Here is a 26,093-nt window from a genome sequence, read left to right on the forward strand (position 1 = left end):
GGAATGGGAAAAGGGCTGTTTTATTGGATAAGATGGATGGTCAGGGAGGCTTTTGTGATGTAGCAAGCCATGGGAAAAATTTGCTATGCAATTTGCCTTTGGTAAACTTGGAACCACTTTACTGACATATATTTTCATTTTCATATTTTCCTTTAGCTTTGAGTGTTTTGCACTGAGAAGAGATGGTGCTGGAATAAATGTGCTTACAATATTTTTATGACAATACAACATTCAGCATTTCTTCCAGAGAAAATGAGTACTACCTTTCTTTTTTAAAGTTCTCTTGTGACATGTACAGTCATCAGGGCTACAGTGATTTCATGAATTATTAAGGCTTTGTTTTTTAGAATCTGAGAAAGGACTATATTCTTTACAAATTAGATTGTATTTCCTTCTAGATCGGAATTTATAAGTAAATTCCATTAGTGTCAACACACTATGGAGTTGTTTGTCTTTGAAATAATGTCCAGCAAAAGTCATGAGTGTGACTACCTGATTTCTATGCTGAGGGTTCAAAGGACATCTGGATGGTTCTGTATTTCATCTTTGTGTCCCTGAATCACAAATATTCTGTCAAAATAGGCATGAATGTGGCCATCTTTGAAGGGAATCAGAATGGAAAGGAGTATTAGGAGTATTTTTAGCCTTTCCTTAGGTAACTTTTTTGCAGATAAAATTTAATTCATGAATATATTTGCACCCGAAAGAGGCATCATAATGTTCTACTTTGTTCCTTTTACTTAACCCTTCTATGTTTTGGGTGTGTTCCTGATCAGCACATTTAGGCACAGTTATATCTTCCCTACCTCCAGCCATACAACCTCAGAAGTCTAAATTGGGATAATCTGGGAGTTGGATAATGTAAATATTCTTTATCCCTCTGAATCAGGATAATTCTCATGCTCCAGTTCTTTGTGTAATATGTTGCTTTTTTGAAGTTTTTTTTTTCGCCTTTCAGGCCTTAATGAAAATTCGCTCTTGATTTTATTGAAGAAATGCAAAAGAGATTAGGGTTTACTATGTAAAATTATATTTATTTATTTTGAAGTCATACCTATCTTTGCTCACTTAAAAAGTGTATATGTATCTGTCTTCCAACAGGTCCCTTTCTCGATTATCTTATATGTCCATTTAACTACTGATATCCTTAAATATCTATGCATCCATGAACAGCAACAGAGTATCACATAGAACTCAATTCACATAAAATCACAAGACTGGAAAGTTCTCAGCTGTTTGGTTTATACCCACTCTCAGTTCATAAACTTTTGGAGTTGACTCAAGATATCACCTAGTTCAAATTTGGGAAGAGACTATACAGAAAATGCGAAAAAGAATAGGTTATTATCCCTTTCTTATAGGGGTAATATAAGAAATTCCTCAGCCTCTTCCAAGGTAGATTTCACCACCATGCCTTTGCTGTTGTCAGCCTTCTCTTTATCTAACCCCACAGATCTCCTTCCTCTAAGCTCTCTAAGTCTGGAACCCGTCTTGTACTCTGTCAGATAGACATTTTAACATAATGCCCTCCCATTACATTTCCTTGCTTAGAAACCTTTAAATATTTAGTTTGTATCAGGTAACATTAACAGTACTTACCCACCATTCTATGTTAATATATGCCTACTCCCCCATATAGTTTCTCTATGCCTGGTGGGATTTACTTAGTACTTCCTAAAATTTCCTCCTTAGAACCCCTCTCCCGCCTACTCTCAGACATCATACTGTGACTATAGCTATCCTCATATAACATTATTTTATTGATTATCTTGTAATTTAATTATCTATACCTGCATTTATAAATGTACTAAAAATCATTTAAGGAATACCCAGTTACTCAACATGTAGAATTTTTCCAGTAATTCAGTGTTATATATGCTGCTACAAAGACCATTTTATTTCCTTTTGTTGAATCTCTAGGGGTGGAATCATTATGTTAAAAATTGCACACATTTTAAAGACAAACACCAGAAAGAGGGCTAATTGAAATGTTTTGGCAAAATTTTTTCAAAGATGATGAACACTTTACACTACCAGCTTCCATTTATGAAACTGCCTATTTTGCTCTTGTTAGCCCTATCATGCATTCCTAGAGATATTAATGAACTTAACCATTTCCTCCACTGCTTCATGGCCATTTATACTCTTCTTAGCTGGATTTCATGTATTTTTTTTTCTTTTTGTGGCTGTTCATTGGCTTGCAGTAGCTCTTTATGTAATAAGAATATTGGGGATTAAACAAGATAGTAGCATGGGACCCAAGCCCCACCCCCAACCCAGCTCATAAGTGGGAGGAAGAGAAACAGAGTGGGGAGGGAGGAGAAGCCACAGACAGCTAAATACCCACCCCTGGAGATCTACTCTGGGAGCACGAACCCACATTACATGGTGCTCTGGAGATTAGAGGGTTGGAAAGCAAGGACAGGCAGAATACTCAAAGAGAATGATATTCCAGCCACTTGTGGAGAATAGTGGCTCTGGGAAAAAAGAAAGGCAGGCACATTTGAAAGACTTCCAAACACTGAGATGGCTGCTAAAGGGGCAAGGATTACACAGGGCTTGCTGCTCAGGAGAAAGAACAGGAGGACAAAGTTGTCCCAGCACGCTCAGCCCAGCAGGTTGTGAATATTCAGGATCTTTACATTCTCCATCCCCCTGGCTGGCAATGCAGCGCAGAGGACCCCACTGCAAGATGCAGGATGCCACTCCTTCCTCCCAGTTGACACTGGTTCACAAATCTGCTGCACCCACCACTGCACCAAGCCAGCCAGTGGACAGTCCCCTCTATGGCAGTTACAAGGGCGTAGCACAGAGGTTTCTCCCTGCATGCTTGGCCCACTGGCCCTGGCAGTGAATGCAGGCACTGCAGCTGGAAACAAGGAAGAGCTCTTTCCTCCTGTCAGGCACTGGCATGCATTCCTATAACCCCTGGGCAGCTCCAGAGAGTAGAGCTTCTGGGCACTAGAGGGCACCACTGACACAAAGTTTTTATTCCATAGTAATCATTAGGAATATGAAATGGCAAAAGAACCTGATACAAACGAATATCCCACAAACACCAGAAAGAGGGCTGATTGAAACTGAAAACACCAATCTTCCTGATAAAAATTTCAAAATTAAAATAATAAATATGCTCACAGAGATACAGAGAAATATTCAAGACCTCAGGTAGGACTTCAAGAAAGAGATAGAAGTTTTGAAAAATACAGTATCTGAAATGAAACATGCAATGCAAGTATTTAAAAGCAGATTAGATGAGGTAGAGGAGATGGTAAATGAAATAGAAATTAAAGAACAGAAATACAAAGAAGCTGAGGCACAGAGAGAAAAAGGGATATCTAGGAATGAAAGAATATTAAGAGAACTGTGTGACTAATCAAAGTGGAACAATATTTGCATTATAGGGTACCAGAAGAAAAAGAGAGAAAAAGAGATATAAAGTCTCTTTAGGAAATAATTGCTGAAAACTTCTCCAATCTGGGAAGGAAATAGTCTCTCAGGCAATGGAAGTAAACAGATCTCCCAACACAAGGGACCCAAGGAAGACAACAACAAGACATATAATAATTAAAATGACAAAGATCAAGGACAAGGACAGAGTATTAAAAGCACCCTAAGAGAGAAATAAGATCACATACAAAGGAAAGCCCTCAGGCTATCATGAGACTTCTCAGCAGAAACTTTACAGAAGGGAGTGGCATGATATATTTATTGCAATGAATCAGAAGGGCCTCAAACCAAGAATACTCTATCCAGCAAGATTATCATTTAAATTTGAAGGAGGGATTAAACAATTTCCAGATAAACATAAGCTGAGAAAATTTACCTCCCACAAACCATCTCTACAATGTATTTTGTAGGGACTGCTATAGATGGAAATGTTCCTAAAGCTAAATAGCTGTCATCAGAGAAAATGAAACCACAGTAATGGGAGTAGACCAGTTAATTACTAAGCAAATGTAAAACTAAATCAACTATCCACAAAGTCAGTCAAGGGATACACAAAGAGTACAGAATATGATACCTAATATATAAAGAGTAGAGCAGGAAGAAAAGGAAGGGAGAAACAAAGAACTTTTAGATTGTGTTTGAAATAGCATAAGTGAGTTAAGTTACTGTTAGATAGTAAAGAAGCTGCCCTGAACCTTTGGTCAGGAAAAAGAGTGTACACACAGAAACAATCAGAAATGAGAAAGGAAAAATCACTAAGGACAAAACAGAAATACAAAGAATTATTAGAGAATACTATGATAAATTCTGTGCTAGCAAATTGGATAATCAAGAAGAAATGGACAACTTTCTAGAAAAATACTGACACAGGAAAAAACAGAAAATCTGAGTAGACCAATTATCAGCAATGAAATTGAATTCATAATAAAAAATCTACCTAAGAACAGAATCCCTGGACCAGATGGCTTCACCGCTGAATTTTATCAAACATTTAGAGAAGACCTAATGTCAAGTTTTCCTAAAAGTAGAAGAGGAGGCAATACTTCCAACTTACTCTATGAGGTCAGTATCACTCTAATACTGAAACCATGCAAAGAAACCACAAAAAAAGAAAATTACAGATCAATATCCATGATGAGCATAGATCTAAAAATACTCAATTAAATATTATCAAACCAAATTCAAAAATACATAAAAAAGATCATCCATCATGATGAAATAAGATTTATTCCAGAGATGCAAGGATGGTACAGTATTCGAAAATCTGTTAACATCATACACCGTCACAACAAAAAGAAGGACAAAAATCACATGATCATCTCCATACATGCTGAAAATGCATTTGGCAAAATTAAACATCCATTCATGATAAAAATTCTCAACAAAATGGGTATAGAGAGCAAGTATCTCAATATAAAAAAGCCCATATATGACAAACCCACAGCTAACATTATACTTAACAGCAAGAAGCTGAAAACTTTTCCTTTATGATTGGGAATAAGGCAAGGATTCCTACTCTCCCTGCTTTTATTTAACATAATTCTGGATGTCCTAGCCATGGCAATCAGACAACACAAAGAAATAAAGGGCATCCAGATTGGTAAGGAAGATGTCAAACTGTCACTGTTTGCAGATGAAATGATGATCTATGTGAAAAATCCTAAAGAATCCACCCCAAAGCTACTAGAATAACTGAATTCAGCAAAGTTGCAGGATACAAAAGTAATACACTGAAATCTTTTGCATTCCTATATACTAACAATGAACTAGCAGAAACAGAAATTGAGAAAACAATTTCATTTATAATTGCATCAAAAAGAAGAAAACACCTTGGAATATATGTAACCAAGGAAGTGAAAGATCTATACCCTGAAAATGACAAGACACTCTAGAGAGAAATTAAAAAAGACACCAATAAATGGAAATACATGCCATGCTCATGGATAGGAAGAATTAATTTTGTCAAAATAGCCATACTGCCTAAAGCAACCTACAGATTCAGTGCAATCTCCATCAAAATTCCAACAGCATTCTTCAATGAACTAGAACAAATAGTTCTAAAATTCACATAATACCACAAAAGACTCTGAATCACCAAAGCAGTCATGAAAAGAAAGAATAAAGCTGAGGGAATTAAGCTCCCCAACTTCAAGCTCTACTACAAAGCCACAGTAATCAAGACAATTTGGTACTGGCACAAGAACAGACCCATAGACCAATGGAATAGAATAGAGAGTACTGATATAAACCGAAACATGTACGGCTAATTAATGTATGATAAAGGAGCCATGGGTATACAATGGGGAAATGACAGCCTGTTTAACAACTGGTGTTGGCAAAACTGGACAGCTACATGCAAGAGAATGAAACTGGATTATTGTCTAACCCCATACACAAAGGTAAACTTGAAATGGATCAAAGACCTGAATGTAAGTCATGAAACCATAAAACTCTTAGAAAAAAATATAGGCAAAAATCTCTTGAATATAAACACGAGCAACTTTTTCTTGAAAGCATCTCCTTGGGCAAGAGAAACAAAAGCAAAAATGAACAAATGGACTACATCAAACTAAAAAGCTTCTGTACAGCAAAGGATGTCACCAGTAGAACAACAGGCATCCTACAGTATGGGAGAATATATATATACATGACATATCAGACAAGTGGTTAACATCCAAAACATACAAAGAACTCACATGCCCCAACACCCAGAATGCAAATACCCTGATTAAAAAATGAGCATAGGATCTGAACAAGCACTTCTTCAAAGACAAAATTCAGATTGTCAATAGGCACATGACAAGATTGTCCACATCGCTTATCATCAGGGATATGCAAATTAAAATCACAATGAGATATTACCTCACAACAGTTAGGATGGCCAAAATCCAAAAGACAATGAAAAAAAATGCTGGCAAAGATGTGGAGAAAGGGGAACTCTCCTACACTGTTGGTGAGAATGTAAATTTGTTCAACCATTGTGGAAAGCAATATGGAGGTTCCTTAAAAAACTAAAAATAGAAACACTGTTTGATCCAGGAACTATGCTCCTAGGAATTTACCCAAAGAAAACAAGATCCCAGATTCAAAGAGACTTAATGCACCCATATGTTTATTGCAGCACTATTTATAATAGCCAAGATACGGAAGCAAACTAAGTGTCCATCAGCAGATGAATGTATAAAGAAGAGGTGGTACGTATACACAATGGAATATTGTTCAATAATCCTCATAATAAAATTTGTAGGTTTGTTGTTGTTTGCAACAATGTCAATGGAGCTAGATGCTATTATGCTCACTGAAATAAGCCAGAGGGCTAAAGACAAGTACCAAATGATTTCACTCATTTGTGGAGTGTAACAATGAAGTAAAATGAAGAAAGAAAACAACAGCAGACTCACAGACTCCAGGAAGGGTCTAGCTGTTACCAAAGGGAAGGGGAGAGGGAGGGTGGATGGGGAGGGTGGGATAAAGGGAAAAAGGGGCATTATGATTAGCACATATAATGTAGGGAGTTGATGGGGAAGGCAGTATATAGCACAGAAAAGACAAGTAGTGACACTGTAGCATCTTAGTATGCTGATGGGCAGTGATTTCAATGGGGTGTGTGGGGGGGACTTTATAATATCGGTGAACCTAGTAGCCATATTTTTTGGGAGAGTCCTCATGCACAGGCTAGTGCAGGCTTCCTCCAGGTCAGATGACCTCAACCTCAACACATTGGTATTTCAGTCAGTAAAGTTCAATCAGTGCTTTCTTTTAAATGTGGATTCTAAATATTGTTGTTAAATCTATTTAAAAATATTTTATACTCATATATTTTCAGTTTTATTGAGGATAATTTCTCTATTATATTTCTAAGTAATTTTCCATATTTTCTCCTCTGCTTTCCACACAAGCATGTGAGCAAGAGGATGACATTGGAAGCTTTTCAAACTTTGTAGGTTTGTGGTGTTTTCCTCAGTGATTCAGTGAAGTCTGGGAGGAGGGGCAGTGAGGCTGGTTATCCGGGGGTTGTGAGTGACTTATCACGAGTTTCTCACTGCAACGGAATTTCTCTGGCTGACAGTTTGTAAATACTGTTAAGTAGTGAAAGAGCGCATTCTTCTCTTATCTCTGGTTTCAGTGCCTCACTTTAAACACAGCAGTATCTCAGTGTCCTTGTTAAGGATGCGTGCTGTGAAGGGTTAACTCAGCATGTGTATCAGGGGTGTTCAAACTCTGCACATTACAAAGAAACTGGCCCTTCACAACCTTCTGGGAGATCACTTCTGAGCCTGTGGAATATCCTGCCTGATGGGAGAATCTCTCTATGCATGGGGTCTTGACCCGTGCCAGATAATTTATGTTAACAATGTAAATTATGGTGGGGCCTTGTGCCACACCACATACCAGCTTGACCTCCAGAGGGGCTGGAGACTGAGAACTATGGTTAGCCACACAGTCACTCCATGCCTGTGTGCCTGAGCCCTGAAAGGATGGTGGGCACAGGTGCTCAAGTGGGCTTCTCAGGCTGGCAGCACTTCACATATGTTTTCACATGTAGTTACTGGAGAATTAAGCCTTGTTCATGCGACTTCAGTGGGCAAGGACAGCAGAAGCTTCTGCCTGGTCCCTCTTGGACTCCGCCTGTGTGCTTTTTATTGTTTCTGACTTTTATTGGTATCCTTTCACTGTAATGAACCACAATCAGGAGTATAATAACTTTTCTGAGTTCTGTGAGTCCTTCTAGCAAATCATTGAACCTGAGGGTGGTCTTGGGTGCCCATAACTTAGGATGATAAGAGCTTTTTATTTTATAAGACAATTAGAGAAAAGAATAACAATTTCTAATTTGCTAAGAGTTCCTTTTTTAAAAAAGTTTGAATTGGATATTAAATTATGCAAATACATTTTTATCACCTCTAAAGGTATTTTTGTTTTATGTCTGATAAAATGTATTGTTCTAAAATTGATTTTTTTTCATTCTAAAGTCACTTATGCTTGGTTGCACTATATTTTTTAACATACTGTTCTTTTTGATTTATTAATATTTATATTATGAATGGTATTTATCTTTATTTTTGTCATACATGGGTGAAGTATTTTCATTCTATAATTTAAAAATATTTTATAAGAAAACTTTCTAAAGTATGGTACTTCCTGACTCCTTAAACAGAGCACTCTACCTAATTTAACATTTTCTTGACTCAGTACCTCCATTTTGAATGTAAACAGTGTATAATGGACTCTGGTCCCACTGAGACTTTAGAAGCTTCTTCCTCTGTGTTAAATGCTCCCTGGCCTGATTTCTGTTTTGAGTTCTTGGGCTTGCTTTGATTTTCCTACACTTCCAAGTTCCACTTGTAATTCTTAGGTTGCCTTTGTGTAGCAGCTTCTCCCTTCCCTTTACTTAGCTTCTTTATAAAGGCTGTGGGCTTAGAGACTGCATAATATAGTTTGTTACAATGGTTTCCAAAGTAAGAGTAAATAAATAGGCTCTGAATGAGAGCCTGGGGCCCTGTTGTCTTGCTGAAAAAGCATGTGGTTCACATCATGGATTTTTAAATATACATTTTGGATTTGGGGAGATATTTTTACTCCCTGTTTCGTGTTGGCTGTTCCAGAGAGTTAAGTCTTAAAGTTGTTGGTTAGTTGGTTTGTCAGTCCATCCATCCATCCGTCCACCTGACAGTAGTTTATTGAGCATCTGAATGGTGCTGTATACTGGAGAGCTGAGCCGCAATGGGTAAGGCATACTGTATAAACCAGCTTCTACCTAGCAAATAACAAGGGAGCACAGTCTGAACTCTATTGTGGAAACTTGGTAAAGACCTTTTAAACTCTGTTCTCTCTGGTAATAATTTTCATTTCAGATTTTGAAGTTTTAATAGGAAGAATGTTGTACAGAAAAGAGTTAGCAAAGCTGTCCTAAGACTGCTATCCTTGGAAAGGGCTGCTTGCAAGGATGGCCCTTGGCTGGCATCTTAGCACTTGGCTTGTAGACTGCTCCCAGTCCACATGTAACTAACTGATAGGGTAGTTCATGGTGCCCAGACTGTTTGTGCAAACAGCATGGTTTATGCCAAATGCCTGCTTGCCTCCTAGGAGTGTGGAATTTTGATACTTGTTAGGCAGACATTGCCTATGTGACCAGCCTCCAGTAAAAACCTTCATCAGTTGAGTCTCTAATAGGCTTCCGTGGGTAGAAACAAAGCACACCTGTGCCACATTTTTGTTGCTGGGAAAAGCGTGTGCTCTGCCTGACCCCTCATGGCACGCAGAGAGCATAAGGAAACCTCGCCCAGAATTCTCAGTCTGCCCCTGTGTGCCCTTGCAGTGTTGCTATGCTAAATCTTCACCAAGAACACAACTAGATGCGGGTCTCGAGTCCTCTAGCAAGTCTGAATGTGAGGGTGGTCCTGGGGACCCGTGACACAAACACTTAATGTTTATTGGTCTCTTACTATGTGTACAGCTCAGTAAATTGTTTGGCCTGGATTATCTCATGGACTCTTCCTAACCACAGTCCTCTGTGAGGTGGGTTGGTATCATCATGACCACTAGGCAAGGGAAGCTGTTTGAAGTGTCATGAGGTTACATAATTGGTGCCGGTCCTGGAGACCGTATGTTTGTTTCAGTGCTATTTTTTTCTGTATGTTTGCACCTTATGGCATAGTGTTCCTCTTGTTCAGAGAGGAGAGTTTAAGTGAGGAAAACCGCTGAGTATTTTTAAATCACTTGGTCATTTCAGGTATGAGCTCATCCTCACAGAGCCTGACCCAGTACCAGCATATGCTCTGAAGCTTCTAGTTGCAATGACTGAACACAACCCAGCTTTTACCAGGTACTGTACATGTCTTCTTCTCATTGATAAAATGAATTTTATGTGTTCTGACAATGTTGTTAAAGATGATGAGATTTTAAAAGACTAGCATTTGAGTGCCCCATAATTTTTCATGTTTTATGGTTTGTAATATCTGTCATTTATGCTGTTTTGGGGGTCTGCTTATTTTTTTATGTATATTGTGGAATTCATGATGCTTTAAAATTACAAATTCTTTAAAGAGAAAAAACTAACACATATACTTGAAAAAATGCCAGTTAGTGCTACATACTGTACTGAACAGTAGTTGTTTATGTTTATTAGTATTTATAGAATATTACTTTCTACCATTTTATTTAGTTGAAATACTTTTATTAAGTAGTGGAGAGCTTTTGCCGTCATTGAACATACGATCTGGGATGCCAGATTTTTTAGAACTGGTTGCTAGGATAGTGGCAACTGCTTTCAATCTTGCAGAGAAGAGTCTGTCATGAGAGCACCCCCATGCCTACAGAAGGGGTAGAGAAGGGTAGGCCCTCCTTGCTTTCAAACAAGAAAGGTAGTTTTGGTTGTATAGGTAGCGTCTGAGGACCTTTTGGGTTTGGACACCACCTGCAGGTGCAGTGCACCCCCCTGGAGCTGCCAGCCTGTCTTTAGTGGCTACAGGACCCCACAGTCCCAACCCCCGGGATTTCATCTGGGCTGGTCTTCTGCAGAAGGTACTATATGGTGAGGAGCCACTGTTGCTGTTACTAGTAAACAAGAAAGGCTGTTTGTGGAGGGTGTCCACACTGAGAGACCGGCTGAACCAGAACAGCCTTCCTAGTGGGTGTGCCCTGACTGGATCACAGGCTGCAGGGGCACCCCCGGGTCTGCTCATCCTGTGCTACATCCAGCACAGCGCTGGGCCTGATCCTCCTGCCGCCAGCTGCCTCATTCACCCCCAGTGTGACATGTTTTCCCGGGCTCTCTGTGCCCTGTGCCAAAGAGCTGGGGGAGCACTTAACTAAGACCCTTTTCATGCTTGCCAGCACTAAGTCCTGTTTCTGTGGCCTTTTAAAAGTCTGACCCAATGAGTCTTCCAAATTCACTACTCAGAAGGCACCATTATCCCCTCCTACAGAAGAAATTTAATTGTAATGAGTGAATCTGTTTTAGAAGTTGGATACAAATTCAGGTAGTTATTTCTTCCCTGGATTCTTTGATACTGTATACTAATTTCATCCTTTCATTAGATTGACCAGACTGAGTTTCCTTTACTTTTAATGTTGGTTCTTGCTCATTCATGCAATGTTTTCTGGGCTGGTTTCTCTTCTTGCCAACTATTAAATTCATCAGAATTTAAATTTACTTGAGGGGAAAAAAAATCTAGTGAAGTAGATGACCTATAAATAATTTAAAACAAATTACTAGAGACTAAGTTTAGAACTCAGTTTATTCTATTTCTTAAAAAAACTTTACGAACAATTCAATGGACTGCTTTTTATTAACTTTTTTCTTTGTTTTAATTGTATAAGTAATATTTGAATATATTGTCTTTGTATTAAATATGAACAGTAAAATCAAGAGGTCCCCTTGACTTCCTCACTTTCCATTCACACTGCCACACAGGACCCTCCCCTGGGGATAGTAGTTGTTATTTTGGTATGTGTCCGTCCTGAACTTTATCTGGCTATCTTAGTTCAATATGTTTATTGAAATAAATAATTGTGGCTGTTGATTTTTTTTAGAAAGTCATGCATAGTATCACTGTTTATATATTTTTCTGAAATGTGCTTTTTTATTTATAAAAATTACTTGGAGATCTTTTCATATAATTATCTATTCATACCTTGACAATGTCTTTGCCAAACTAGTGGATGAAAATGAGATTTAATTTTGCTACTCATTTAACACTGAACCTCTTAATATTAATTCACTATATAACTGAATTGTACAAAGTATATTGCCTTCAACCTTCAGTTCTACTTCTAAGTATATGTTCTAAAGACGCACTCATATATACACAAAGATTTCCCCCTAGGTGAATAAATTTTTAAATGAGAACATATTTTTAAATTGCGGTGTATCCATAATGTATAATACTATGTAACAGTTTGAAAGGGCATGATAAATTTTGAATACTGGTATATAAAGATTAGCAAATCATTTTGTTAACTGAAATTACTCACTGCCCCCCAGTGCCCATTTTAAATACCACCTTTGCTGTATGTGAGATCTCCTGGATTCACTATGCTGTTCTGTTTGCCTTTTTTCATGAGACAGGCAAACAGTTTTGACTCAGTCCCTGGAGGTCAAAAGCAAAGCATTAAAAGCCATTACCACTCAGCCGCTCTCTCCCACCCCATGCCTTTAAAGGGAGAATCTAGATCCCACCGTCTGTAGCAACCTGTGTACAACTTGTAAAGTCCATTTACACACAGTAAAGGGAGGGATAAGGGAAGGAAAAGTAATAAGAAATTAGGCTTTGGAGTTTGTTTTTATTTATGCAGGTGGATTTTTTTGTATTACGATATCACTGATATACACTCTTATGAAAGTTTCACATGAGCAACATTGTCGTTACTACATTTACCCATATTATAAAGTCCTCCCCACATCCCATTGCAGTCACTGTCCATCAGTGTAGTAGGTGGATTTTTAAAAATACATTTTAAATGCAGCAGTTTGGAATTGGTAATAAATTTCTACTGGAAAAAAATACATAAAAAGATAGATTCTGAGAAGGTCTTATTCCTTCCCCTGCCCACTCTGTTCTCTCCTCACCTTCCCATGTCCATGTGGCTTAACTGCTATCATTTTGTGTCCGGATGCAGGCTGATGCGGATATGTGTTTTCTCCTTTCTCCTTTTACACAAATAGCACATTATGTACATTTTTCTGCCCATGGAATTTTTCACTTAATAGTATGTCCCCAATATTTGTTTCTATAGCAATATAAAGAAAACCTTCACATTTCTTACAGTTACAGAATCTTTGATATGGATGTATCATAATTTATCTAGTGTTTAATGGATAGACTTGAGTTGTTTCTAATCTTGTGATATTGATACTGTATAAGATATGAATAGTCTTATACATACATCATTTTGTATATATGCTTATACTTCTCATAGGATAAATTCCTAGAAATACTATTTATATATCAATGGGTAAATGCATTTGAAAACTGCTTTTTGGTATGGCCAAATTGTCCTACTTGGGGATTTTATCATTTTGCATCTCCAAGGGACATGTTTGAGGATCCCTAAAGCTTTGCCATCAGAATTTGTTGTTAAACTTTGGAATGTTGTCAGTGCAATGAGATATATTATTTCAGTGTAATCTCAATTTGCATTTCTCTTATTATGAGTGAGGTTGAATATCTCTTTATATACTTAAGGGCCACTTCTATTTCTTACTTTGCTCATGCTCTTTGCAATGTTCTTGGTCTTGACAGTGTCACCTTCTCATGAACTGCCTCCTGCCTGGCTTTCCATGGCACAAATAATTTTTACTTTTTAACATGTCTGTGTTGTTCCTATATTTTGCTGTCATATAGCGGTCATGGATATTCCTTTGTGTGCTCCTTGGTGAGTCCACGTATGTGCCTCCTCTGCGTATCCATGTTAGAATCGATACTGGCTCCAAGAGCTTGTGTTTGCCTGGTTCAGTAGATACAGCCAAGCAGTTTTCCAAATTGGCTGTACCAAATTACATTATCCTAGCATTGTTTTAGAGAGTCAGTTGTTATGTAAACTTTTAAAAATAATTTTTTAAAGTTAGGCTTATTGAGGTACAATTTACATAGAGTAAATTTCACTCATTTTAGGTATACAATTCTCTGAGTTTTAAAAAACATGTACAGTTGTACAGCCACAATCACTATGAAGATAAAGAGAACTTCCGTTACTGCAAAATGTTCTCTCATGCCCCTTTGACTAGGAGCTTATAAAAATTCTGTTTGTCTGGAGAATGGTATGACCAAACTTACATTTTATTTTAATTTTTGAAATTCAGTTTTTGAGTTAATATTTAACACATTACACATTTCAGTATTTGAAAGAGTATACAGAGAAAATCTGTTTTCTCCCAGAGAGATAGCTACTTTTTCCAGGTTGTGTGTATGTGTGTGTGTGTGTGTGTGTGTGTTCACACCAATGATAGTATGCTGTCAGCACCATTCTGCACCCCTTTTAAAAAGTAAAAAATATATATATAACAGCTATGAGATATAATTCACATATCATCTGTACTTTTTAAATGCATTTTATGAATATTTGATATTTAAACAAAATATTCCATATTAAGCAATGTTAACTTTTGGTTAACATTTATGCTTTTCTAATCTTTTGGTATTATAAAACAAAGCTACAATGAATGACATAGGCCATTCATCACATGTATTAATATACATAGGTAGGGTAAATAATAAATAGAATTGCTTCATCAAAGGGTACATAAACCAATGATTCCCAGACTATCTGTACTTTGCATCATCTGGGAATCTTTAAAAAGTCTAAAGCCCAGGTCATACCCCAGGCCAATTATATCACAGTCTCTAGGGCTGGACACTGCATTCAGACATTGATGAAGCTCTCTGATTACAGTGTGCTACCAAGTTTGGGAATGCCTGGTCTAAGCATTTATAAGCATTTGTAATTTTGAAAGGTGTTGCTAAATGGCCTCCAATCCACACTGTGCCAGTTTACTGTCCTCCAGCAGGACATATATATGAGAGTGATTTTGTGTTAACCCCTTATCAAATTATTTGTGTCTGATCTTTGCCACTCTGATAGGTGAAAGTTGTCTCTTTGTTATTAATTTCTAGTCCTGTTGCATTGTGCTCAGATCATAGTTCTATTTGTAATTTTTATTACTCGGTTTTATTTATAGTTTAATAGGTGGTCAATTTTTGTGAATGTCCTATGTTTACTTGCTTATGGTAACTAAAACAAAGTTAGGCCTAACCCAGAAAAGTGTCACCCATCCCTAATTTTGGCAAGTGCCTAAAATGGTAACTCATGAGCTTTTGTGATCTTCCCCAGTGACTTGGTGGCAGTGGTTTTTAGGCAAAGTGCTTAATTGCAAGTGTATATCAAGTCTACAGTGTCTTGATATTCATGTACATGGATTTCTAGTAATATAAGAATGTCCATGAACTGTTACAAATTTGATTTATTTTTTGGATCCTTCAACATCATGTTCTTTGAGTGACAGTCATCTTAATTCAGCTTGTATCTATTGAGTTTAGAGTACCCAATCATCCTATTCAATTGCAACATTTATTTTATTGTGTTTATTTTTATTTTATAGAATTCTTAATGGCTAAAGAAATCTTCAAAAACTCAGTCATGGTATAATTCAGAATATATTGTTACCCTTCAAATAAGGGACAAGAGCATAGTCCAATCTGCATTGTATGTTACAGGGATATATTTTTTAAAACATAGCTGTCCTGGTAAATCTAGTTTATTATTGGGTTTATACCAGAAAGGAAAATTGTTTGCCACGTTGGTCCAGTTTTACTATCAGAAAGAATGTGTTAACTTCCCTGAGCTCTGGCCTTTTCTTTCTCCTTAATTTTACAGTAGGTTGCACCAAACCATTGCTCTCAGAGAAAGCAATACCCTAGTAACTTGTTTCCATAAGAGCTAATTAGCTTTCAGCAAATCTTCCTTAGCAAACAAAATAAATTTTAACTCTTGAGTTCTTTAGGAGCAAAACTTAGCTCCTTTCCTGAATTATAAAAGGATAAGTCATGCTCTGTATCTAAGAATTATCATTTTAGTTTGCTCAAAAAATGCTAGAGCTATTTGTTTTATGGCAAAATTCACAAAAATGCCTTTTGGAAGAATGAAAGTTTAGTGATCTCAAGTTAAGTTCATGGTGAATCCACAGTGTAACCTTCAGTGAAGAATACTTCTGCCTTTCCAGTCACCAGTCTTCAGCTGACTTCCCTCAGTAGTTCTTGGTTCATATGTTCATTCATTCATTCATCAAACATCTAGTCACCAATGACTGAATGATGCAAGGATAAGTGACAATTAAGATAAAGGTCTCACCCTCAAAGTGCTTAGAAATTGGAAGACACAGAGCTATTAATAGGCTTTTCTAAAACAATATAATTATTTAAAAGACACATTATGTCCAGAAGATTATGGGAGTACCTGAAGGAATTTAACACAACTAGCTGTATGATTTGGGCCAAATTTCTTAAATTGTCTCTACCAAAACTCTTGCATCTGGAAGATGCTTGCGACATGTGGGGCAGAAGACAATATGGGCTATAGTCATAGGTGGGGCCTGTCTTTAACCTTTGAAGAAGTGAGCAGAGCCCAACAGGAGTGTATTGTCTAGAAGATGCAGGTAATATTAGCATCTGGTCCACAGAAAATGCTGTGTACATGTTCCCCCTTTCCTCCCCCTACGCTCCTCCTTTTCCCCATTGCTCCCCTGCTGCCCTTCCTCCTTTCTCTTACACTGCTCCTCTGCATTGAAATTAGAGGAAAGAATAATAAAGGAAGTATTCCTAGAAGAGGTAAGCCCTTAGATACTAGAAAGAGATACTTGGTGATGCTAATTGAAACCAGAACTCCAACACCCTATAAAAATTGGGGAAAAAAATGTTTCCATAACCAAAAGAAACTACATGAGGCAGTCTCATTGGTTGCACTTTGGATAACAAAATTGTGTGAGCCATAGAGCATACCTCAGCTGCCAGATGGCTTCCATTTGCATTTGCTTTCAATTTATATATCTTAATAAAACTAAGTTTTGCCATAATCTGATGTTTTAATTTAAATTTTGTAGTCTCGTAAAACTGAAAGCCAAACTCATCAGAAATGTCAGAGATGTTTAAAATGTTCCCTTAATATTAAAATAAGACTATTAGGTGTTTTTTTCTTAAATTAGCTGAATTTACACAGCTAAATAGTTCCTTTGATGAAATCTCAAGCACTTTCACTATTTAATAAAGTAAAACTTTAATGTTAAAATTAAAATGAAAAAAGAAAATTAAGAAAAGATGTCAACTGTGAATTCTATATCCAGTGAAACTATCCTTCAGGAATGAAAGAGAAATAAGAATATTTACCAAAAAAAAAACTTAAAAAGAAGTTTTTAATCAGCAGACCTATCTTATAAGAAAGGTTGGAGGAAATTCTTTTAAAAAAAGTAAATGGCACCTTGAAATGATTAAAGATGGTGGCGTGAGAGGTGAGACAGAGGCTTCCTCCTAAAACAGCATACAATTCAAAAATATAGTTGGCTCAAGTAATCCTGAGAGAGCAACAGGAAAGAGGGCAGCGCCAGACTGCACACAACTGGAGAAAAGAGCAGACCTCACCGAACAGGGTGACGCACCAGAGCTGTGGCTCTGTGGGACCCAAGCCCCTCCCCCACCCCAGCTCACTGATGGGAGGAAGAGAAACGGAGCAGGGAGGGAGTGGAAGGCTTGGGACTGCTGAATGCCTAGCTCCAGAGTCCTGCGCTGGGAGCACAAACCTACATTTCATGGTGCTTTCATGATAATCATGTGATTATGGCATTGGAGAGCTAAGACAGACAGAATTCCTGGAGAGACTGAGATTCCCCACCTGCTTGTGGAAAGCAGGGATCCATATCCGGCTGCTCTGGGAAAAAAGCTTATACCCATGTGCTTGGCCTACTGTCAGGCAGTGGAGACAGGCACAGCAGCCGAGAGGCAGGAAACAGCTCTTTGCTCCCCCCAGGCTCCCCTGAAACCCCCAACATTGCTTGAGGGGCTGAGCAGCTCCAGAGAGTAGAGCTTCTGGACACTAGAGGGTGCCATATACAAATATGAAACGCCAAAGGAACCTGGTCCAGAGTAAAATTAATATAACTCCAGAGAAAGATTTAAATGACATGGATCTTATGACTCTTCCTGAAAGGGAGTTCAAAATAAAAATCATCAACATGCTAATGGAGGTATGGAAAGATATCCAAGAACTCAGGAATGAATTCCGGTCGGAGATCCAATCATTGAAGAGCACATTGGAGGGTATTAAAAGCAGGTAGGATACGGTGGAGGAGACAATAAATGAAATAGAAACTAGAGAAGAGGAATATAAAGAAGCCAAGGCACAGCAAAAAGAATCTCTAAGAATGAAAGAATATTGAGAGAACTGTGTCACCAATCCAAACGGAACAATATTTGCATTATAGGGGTATCAAAAGAAGAAGAAGAGAGAAAGGGATAGAAAATGTCTTTGAGGAGGTAATTGCTGGAAATTTCCCCAATCTGGGGAAGGAAATAGTCTCTCAGGCCATGGAGATCCACAGATCTCCCAACACAGGGGACCCAAGGAAGACAACACCAAGACATATACTAATTAAAATGGGAAAGATCAAGGATAAGGACAGACTATTAAAAGCACCAGAGAGAGACATAAGATCACATACAAAGGAAAACCCATCAGGCAACCATCAGACTTCTCAGCAGAAACCTTACAGGCCAGAAGAGAGTGGCATGATGTATTTAATGCAATGAAGCAGAAGGGCCTGGAACCAAGATTACTTTATCTGGCAAGATTATCATTTAAATTTGAAGAAGGGATTAAACAATTTCCAGATAAGCAAAAGCTGAGAGAATTTACCTCCCACAAACCATCTCTACAATGTATTTTGGAGGGACTGCTGTAGATGGAAGTGTTCCTAAGGTTGAATAGCTGTCACAAGAGGTAATAAAACTGCAGTAAAGAAAGTAGAAAAGCTAATTACTGAGCAAATGCAAAGTTGAATTAACTATCCCCAAAGTCAATCAAGGGATAGACAAAGAATACAGAATGTGATACCTAATATATAAAGAATGGAGGAATAAGAAAAAGGAGGAGAAAAAGAAAAGAAGCTTTAGTTGCATTTGTAACAGCATATTAAGTTAGTTAAATTAGACTCTTATATAGTAAGGAAGTTAACTTTGAACCTTTGGTAACCACGAATCTAAAGCCTGCAATGGTAATATGTACATACCTATCAATAATTACCCTAAATGTAAATGGATTGGATGCACCAATCAAAAGACATAGAGTCATGGAATGGATAAAAAAACCAGACCCATCCTTATGCTGCCTACAAGAGACTCACTTTAAACCCAAAGACATGCACAGACTAAAAGTGAAGGGATGGAAAAATATAGTTCATGCAACTAACAGAGAGAAAAAAGCAGGAGTTGCAGTACTTGTATCAGACAAAACAGACATCAAAACAGAAAGTCACAAGAGACAAAGAAGGACATCACATAATGATAAAGGGGCCAATCCAAAAAGGAGATATAACCATTATCAATATCTATGCTCCCAACACAGGAGCACCCACATATGTGAAAGAAATACTAACAGAATTAAAAGGGGAAATAGAATGCAATGCATCCATTATAGGAGACTTCAAAACTCCACTCACTCTGAAGGACAGAACGTAAAGAGACAGAAGCACTGAAAAACACAATAGAACAGATGGACATAACAGACATCTACAGAACTCTACACGCAAAAGCAACAGAATACACATTCTTCTCAAGTGCACATGGAACATTTTCAAGAATAGATCATATACTAAGCCAAAAAAAGAGCCGCAGTAAAATCAAAAAGATTGAAATTGTACAAACGAGTTTCTCAGACCACAAACATATGAAACTAGAAATAAATTATGCAAAGAAAATTAATAATCCCACAAACATATGGGGGCTTCACAACATGCTCCTAAATAACCAATGGAACAATGACCAAATAAAAACAGAGATCAAGCAATATATGGAGACAAATGACAATAATAATTCAACACCACAAAATCTGTTGGATGCAGCTAAGGCTGTGCTAAGAGGAAAGTATATTGCAATACAGGCCTACCTCAAGAAAGAATAACAATACCATATAAGCAGTCTAAACTCACAATTATGAAACTAGTTAAAGAAGTACAAATAAAGCCAAAAGTCAGTGGAAGGAGGGACATAATAAAGATTAGAGCAGAAATAAATAAAATTGAGAATAAAACAATAGAAAAAATCAATGAAAGCAAGAGCTGTTTCTGTGAGAAAATAAACAAAATAGATAAACCCCTAGCCCGACTTATCAAGAAAAAAAGAGAGTCTACTCACATAAACAGAATCAGAAATGAAAAAGGAAAAATCACTACGGACACCACAGAAATACAAAGAATTATTAGAGAATACTATGAAGACCTATATGCTAACAAGCTGGAAAACCTAGGAGAAATGGACAACTTTCTAGAGAAATGCAACCTTCCAAGGCTGACCAAGGAAGAAACAGAAAATATGAAGAGACCAATTACCAGGAACGAAATTGAATGGGTAATCAAAAACCTACCTAAGAACAAAACCCCTGGACCAGCTGGCTTCACTGTTGAATTTTATCAAAGATTTATTAAATACCTATTACCCATCATCCTTAAAGTTTTCCAAAAAATTGAAGAGGAGCGAATACTTCCAAACTCATTCTATGAGGCCAGCATCACTCTAATACCAAAACCAGGCAAAGATACCACAAAAAAAGAAAATTACAGACCAATATCCCTGATGAACATAGATGCAAAAATACTCAACAAAATGTTAGCAAACCGAATTCAAAAGTACATCAAGAGGATCATACACCATGATCAAGTAGGATTCATCTCAGGGATGCAATGATGGTACAACATTCGAAAATCCATCAACATCATCCATCACATCAACAAAAAGAAGGACAAAAACCACATAATAATCTCCATAGATGCTGAAATAGCATTTGACAAAGTTCAACATCCATTCATGATAAAAACTCTCAACAAAATGGGTATAGAGGTCAAGTACCTCACCATAATAAAGGCCATATATGACAAACCCACAGCCAACATTATGATTAACAGTGAGAAGCTGAAAACTTTTCCTTTAAGATTGGGAACAAGACAAGGTTGCCCACTCTCCCCACTTCTATTCAACACAGTACTAATGTTCCTAGCCATGGCAGTCAGACAACAGAAAGAAATAAAAGGCATCCAGGTTGGCAAGGAAGAAGTTTAACTGTCTGTGTTTGCAGATGACATGATATTGTATGTAAAAAACCCTAAAGAATCCACTCCAAAACTACTAGATCTAATATCTGAATTCAGCAAGGTTGCAGGATACAAAATTAATACACAGAAATCTGTGGCATTCCTATACACTAACAATGAACTAGCAGATATAGAAATCAGGAAAACAATTTCATTCACAATTGCATGAAAAAGAATGAAATACCTAGGAATAAACCTAACCAAGAATGTGAAAGACCTGTACCCTGAAAACTATGAAACACTCATGAGAGAAATTAAAGAAGATACCAATAAATGGAAACACATCTGCTGCTCATGGATAGGAAGAATTAATATTGTCAAAATGGCCATCCTGCCTATAGCAATCTATAGATTCAATGCAATTCCCATCAAAATACCAACAGCATTCTTCAATCAACTAGAGAAAATCGTCCTAAAATTCATATGGAATCACAAAAGACCTCGAATAGCCAAAGCAATCCTGAGAAGGAAGAATAAAGCAGAGGGAATTACACTCCCCAACTTCAAGCTCTACTACAAAGCCACAGTAATCAAGACAGTTTGGTACTGGCACAAGAACAGACCCATAGACCAATGGAACAGACTAGAGAGCCCTGATATAAACCCAACCATGTACTGTCAATTAATATATGATAAAGTAGCCATAAACATAAAATGGGGAAATGACAGCCTCTTACACAGCTGGTGTTGGCAAAACTGGACAGCTGCATGCAGGAGAATGAAACTGGGTCATTGTTAAACCCCATACACAAAAGTAAACTTGAAATGGATTAAAGACTTGAATGTAAGTCATGAAACCATAAAACTCTTAGAAGACAACATAGGCAAACATCTCCTGAATATAAGCATGAGCACCTTCTTGCTGAACCCATCTGCTCGAGAAAGGGAAGCAAAAGCAAAAAATAGCTCATGGGACTACATCAAACTAAAAAGTTTTTGTATGGTAAAAGGACATCATCAATAAAACAAAAAGCCATCCTACAGTATGGGAGAATATATTTGTAAATGACATATCTGACAAGGGGTTAACATCCGAAATATATAAAGAACTTACATGCCTCAACACCCTAAAAGCAAATAACCCAATTAACAAATGGGCAGAGGATATGAAGAGACAGTTATCCAAAGAAGAAATTCAGATGGCCAGCAGGCACATGAGAAGATGCTCCACATCACTAATCATCAGGGAAATGCAAATTAAAACCACAATGTGATATCACCTCACACCAGTAAGGATGGCCAGCATCGAAAAGACTAAGAACAACAAATGCTGGAGAAGATGCAGAGAAAGGGGAACCCTACTACACTGCTGGTGGGAATGTAAGCTAGTTCAACCATTGTGGAAATCAATATGGAGGTTCCTCCAAAAACTATAAATATAAATACTATTTGACACTGGAATCCCATTCCTTGGAATTTACCCAAAGTATACAACTTCTCAGATTCAAAAAGACATATGATATGTACCCCTATGTTTATTGCAGCACTTTTTACAATAGCCAAGATATGGAAGCAACCTAAGTGTCCATCAGTACATGAATGGATAAAGAAGATGTGGTACATAGGCACAATGGAAACTACTCAGCCATAAGAAGGAAACAAATCCCACCATTTGCAACCACATGCATGTTACTGGAGGACATTATGCTCAGTAAAATAAGCCAGGTGGAGAAAGACAAATGCCAAATGATTTCCCTCATTTGTGGAGTATAATAATGAAACAAAACTGAAGGAACAAAATGGCAGCAGACTCAGAGACTCCAAGAATGAATTAATCGTTACCAAAGGGGAGGGGTGTGGGAGGGTGGGTGGGGAGGTAGGAAGAAGGAGATTGAGGGGTATTATGTTTAGTACACATGGTGTGGGGGTCACGGGGAGAACAGTGTATCACAGAAAAGGGACATAGTGGATCTGTTTCATGTTACTACACTGATGGACAGTGACTGCATTAGGGGGGACTTGATAATATGGGAAAATGTAGTAACCACATTGTTTTTTCATGTGAAACCTTCATAATAGTGTATATCAATCATACTTTAATAAAAACAAATAAATAAATAAATAAAAAGTAAAAAAAAAAAAAGTAAATGGCACCTTGGCACATCAGGAAAGTAGGAAAACAGAAAGAACAGAGATGTGGAGTATGCTACATCCTACCCTGGCCATTTCATGAGTTTTACAAATTATATTTGATCATTGATATAGAAGCTGTTAATACCCTCTGATAGCTATGATGGTGATATTTAAAAGTGAGCAATGTAATGGAATCCATTAGAAGTATGATTTCAGTGCTTCATTTAAAGTAGTAAAATATTGGTACCAATAGACTCAGTATATGTAATGCCATGAGCAACCATTTAGGAAACTGTAGAAAGAGAGACATTTGAAAAAACTGTCAATAAATAAAAGTGGAATCATCGAAAATGTTCAAATAATCCATAAGAAGACAAGAGTAACAGAGATAACAGACAATGAAATGGCAGACTTTAATTCTACGATACAAATAGTGACCTTAATTATAAATAGTCTAAATATGTCAATTAAAAGTCACATTTGGCAGAGCAGATTAAATAATTTGATCTAACTGTATGATGTTTATAAGAAACTCATCTAAAAAATTTAGAATGAATTCTCCCAAAATGATTTAGTGCTTCTCAAGTTGCCTGTGGATATCAAACAGCTTCATAATGAGAAGTAGTCAATCTCTGCATCCTTAAGGCTTCACTTTCTGTTTCAGGGGCACTCTTATGTGGCTTTCCCATTTGTTCTTTAGTACCACTTGCAGAATAAAATACAGAGGTTCTCCAATAGACACTGAGCCTTTGAGCATCCCTTTCCTTCTCTTCTCCCCTCTTTTGTTGACATAGCCCATGTTCTAGCATTCTTAGCCACTTTCTCAAATTGGGTGCATATCTACACCTCTTATTAGAATAATTTCAGGGATAAAGCAAGTGTAAAAGACTTCAGATACTGAGCAAATCTTGTTTACTTCTTCTGTCAGTCCCTGGAATCAAAAACTTTGTTTTATTTTTACCCTTCTCTCTGCCATGGTTTAGGGTTCTGGTGCGGCACACTTCTTCAACATGCATTATGGGTACTTAAATATTGCTTAAGAGTTTGGAAATACAATTAAAATTGACTTAATTGTCAACTTTGCTGAGGTATTTTATGTACTCCCACTAAGATTATTCTTTTAGCAGTTATAAGCATAAAATTTTTATTCTTGGAAAGTTTAACATTTTTTTTCCAAAAAAATTCTTTTCTTGGTTCAACATAGTGATTGTTGACTATCTTTGAAAACTGTTAGCACCTTTCATTTTAAAGAAAGAGTTTATAGTTAGATGTGTTTATGATGTCTACTTCTAGAGAAATCCAGATTCTCTAAATGTGTTAGAATAGCCGTATGTTTTCCTTGTAAAGAATTTTTGCTTTGTGACCCTGTTGGATTTGTGATTGCTGGTCTCCAGGCAAGATAGTTCTTTTAACAAAGAGATGTTTTCATTTTTCTTTCAACACATGTGAATTCATGTTCACATGAATACTTAGTAATTTGTGGCACAGTAGTGGATGGTTTCAGATTACTTTTTTGTGTGATATTTGTAAGGAAACCACCTAGAGTTTATTGTATATCTTTACAAATAATGGTTTGCCAGTTGTGTATTGTAGTACAGTGTTAAATCTGAGTAGGGATTCAATAAAGCTTTTTGTGTTTCACAAGTTATCTTTAGGTCTAGATTTTTCCCTCATCTAAGCAGGGATTGACAAACTATGGACCATAGGACCAATTTGGCTTGCAGCCTGTTTTGTGCATCTTGCAAGCTAAGAGTAGTGTTTACATTTTAAAGGACTTACAAAACTTAGCAACAACTAAACACAGATGAATATGAGACAGAGCTGGTGCCTGGCAAAGCCTGAAATACTTAGTTTTTAGTCCCTTTCAGAAAATGTTTCCTGACCTCTGATCTAAAGGAATAGAACTTCTTTGTCTTCACATGAATATAGAAATATTAGAATTATAGACCTGTATGGGGCTTTCGAGATCATCTGGGTGTCTTAAAATGCATTTTTTTCCTAATTACTCAGGTATGGTGAGGTCAACAGATCAAGAGATGACTTTCCTTGAAAAGATGGTTTGTTACACTCACAGGTCCAAAGAGGAAGCACCAGGGTCAAACAGGAGGCAGAGGAAGTGAGAGGAAAGCTTGGGCAGCAGCCTTGATTGTCCTTTACAAGTAAAGGCATGTGTGAGCAGGTTTGGGATTGGCTAGTTTCAGTTATCTCACTGGGCACTAGGGTGCAGGGGCTGTCTCTAGCTGTCTGACCCCTGTCCCTGGGGTGATAGGGCAAGAGAGCAGCGGCCCAGAGTTTCAGAGCTCTGAAAGGAGCTGGGTGGGGTTTGGCGTCTGGATTGGGTGGTTTGCACAGGAAAGGCAAGCTCAAAAGAGTTGTTTGTTAATCTCTGGAATTTGCTAGCCCTGGCAGGGGCATTCCCTTTAGAGTTAACAGGCCTCAAGATGGCAAAGAATTGAAAATACAGAATAAAAAGACATGATTAGTACATAGGAGCAATGTTCTCATTTTGCATATGAGGAAAATGAGGCCCCAAACACCACAGTCAATTAAAAAAAAATCAGATTTTGGATCCAGGCCTCCTGGCCCATTGTTCTTTGTATTACCCAGCAGAGCCACTGTTTAAAAGAAACCCAAGTGAATATATCACAACGGACTTTGAGGTTGAATTGTTTTGAGTTTCACTGTGGAACATTTTCATGTAAAAGAGGTCCAGCTCCTA

At 37.4% G+C, this 26,093-nt stretch overlaps 1 protein-coding gene across 18 annotated transcripts in view; it reads left to right on the top strand.

Moving 5' to 3' along the window:
* ULK4 (unc-51 like kinase 4) overlaps positions 1–26,093 on the top strand; it is a 735,705-nt gene that overhangs the window by 308,061 nt on the left and 401,551 nt on the right. For all 18 annotated transcript variants that reach the window (XR_012129586.1, XR_012129585.1, XR_012129584.1 and 15 more), the window contains one exon: positions 10,184–10,276. Coding sequence is in view for 14 of the 18 variants with exons in the window: in XM_073232503.1 (XP_073088604.1) it covers positions 10,184–10,276 (93 nt within the window). In the remaining 4 variants the exon portion in view is untranslated. The remainder of the gene's footprint in view (positions 1–10,183; positions 10,277–26,093) is intronic.

The sequence above is a fragment of the Manis javanica genome, chromosome 3, assembly GCF_040802235.1.
Source record: "Manis javanica isolate MJ-LG chromosome 3, MJ_LKY, whole genome shotgun sequence".
NCBI classification, from domain to species: Eukaryota; Metazoa; Chordata; class Mammalia; order Pholidota; family Manidae; genus Manis; species Manis javanica.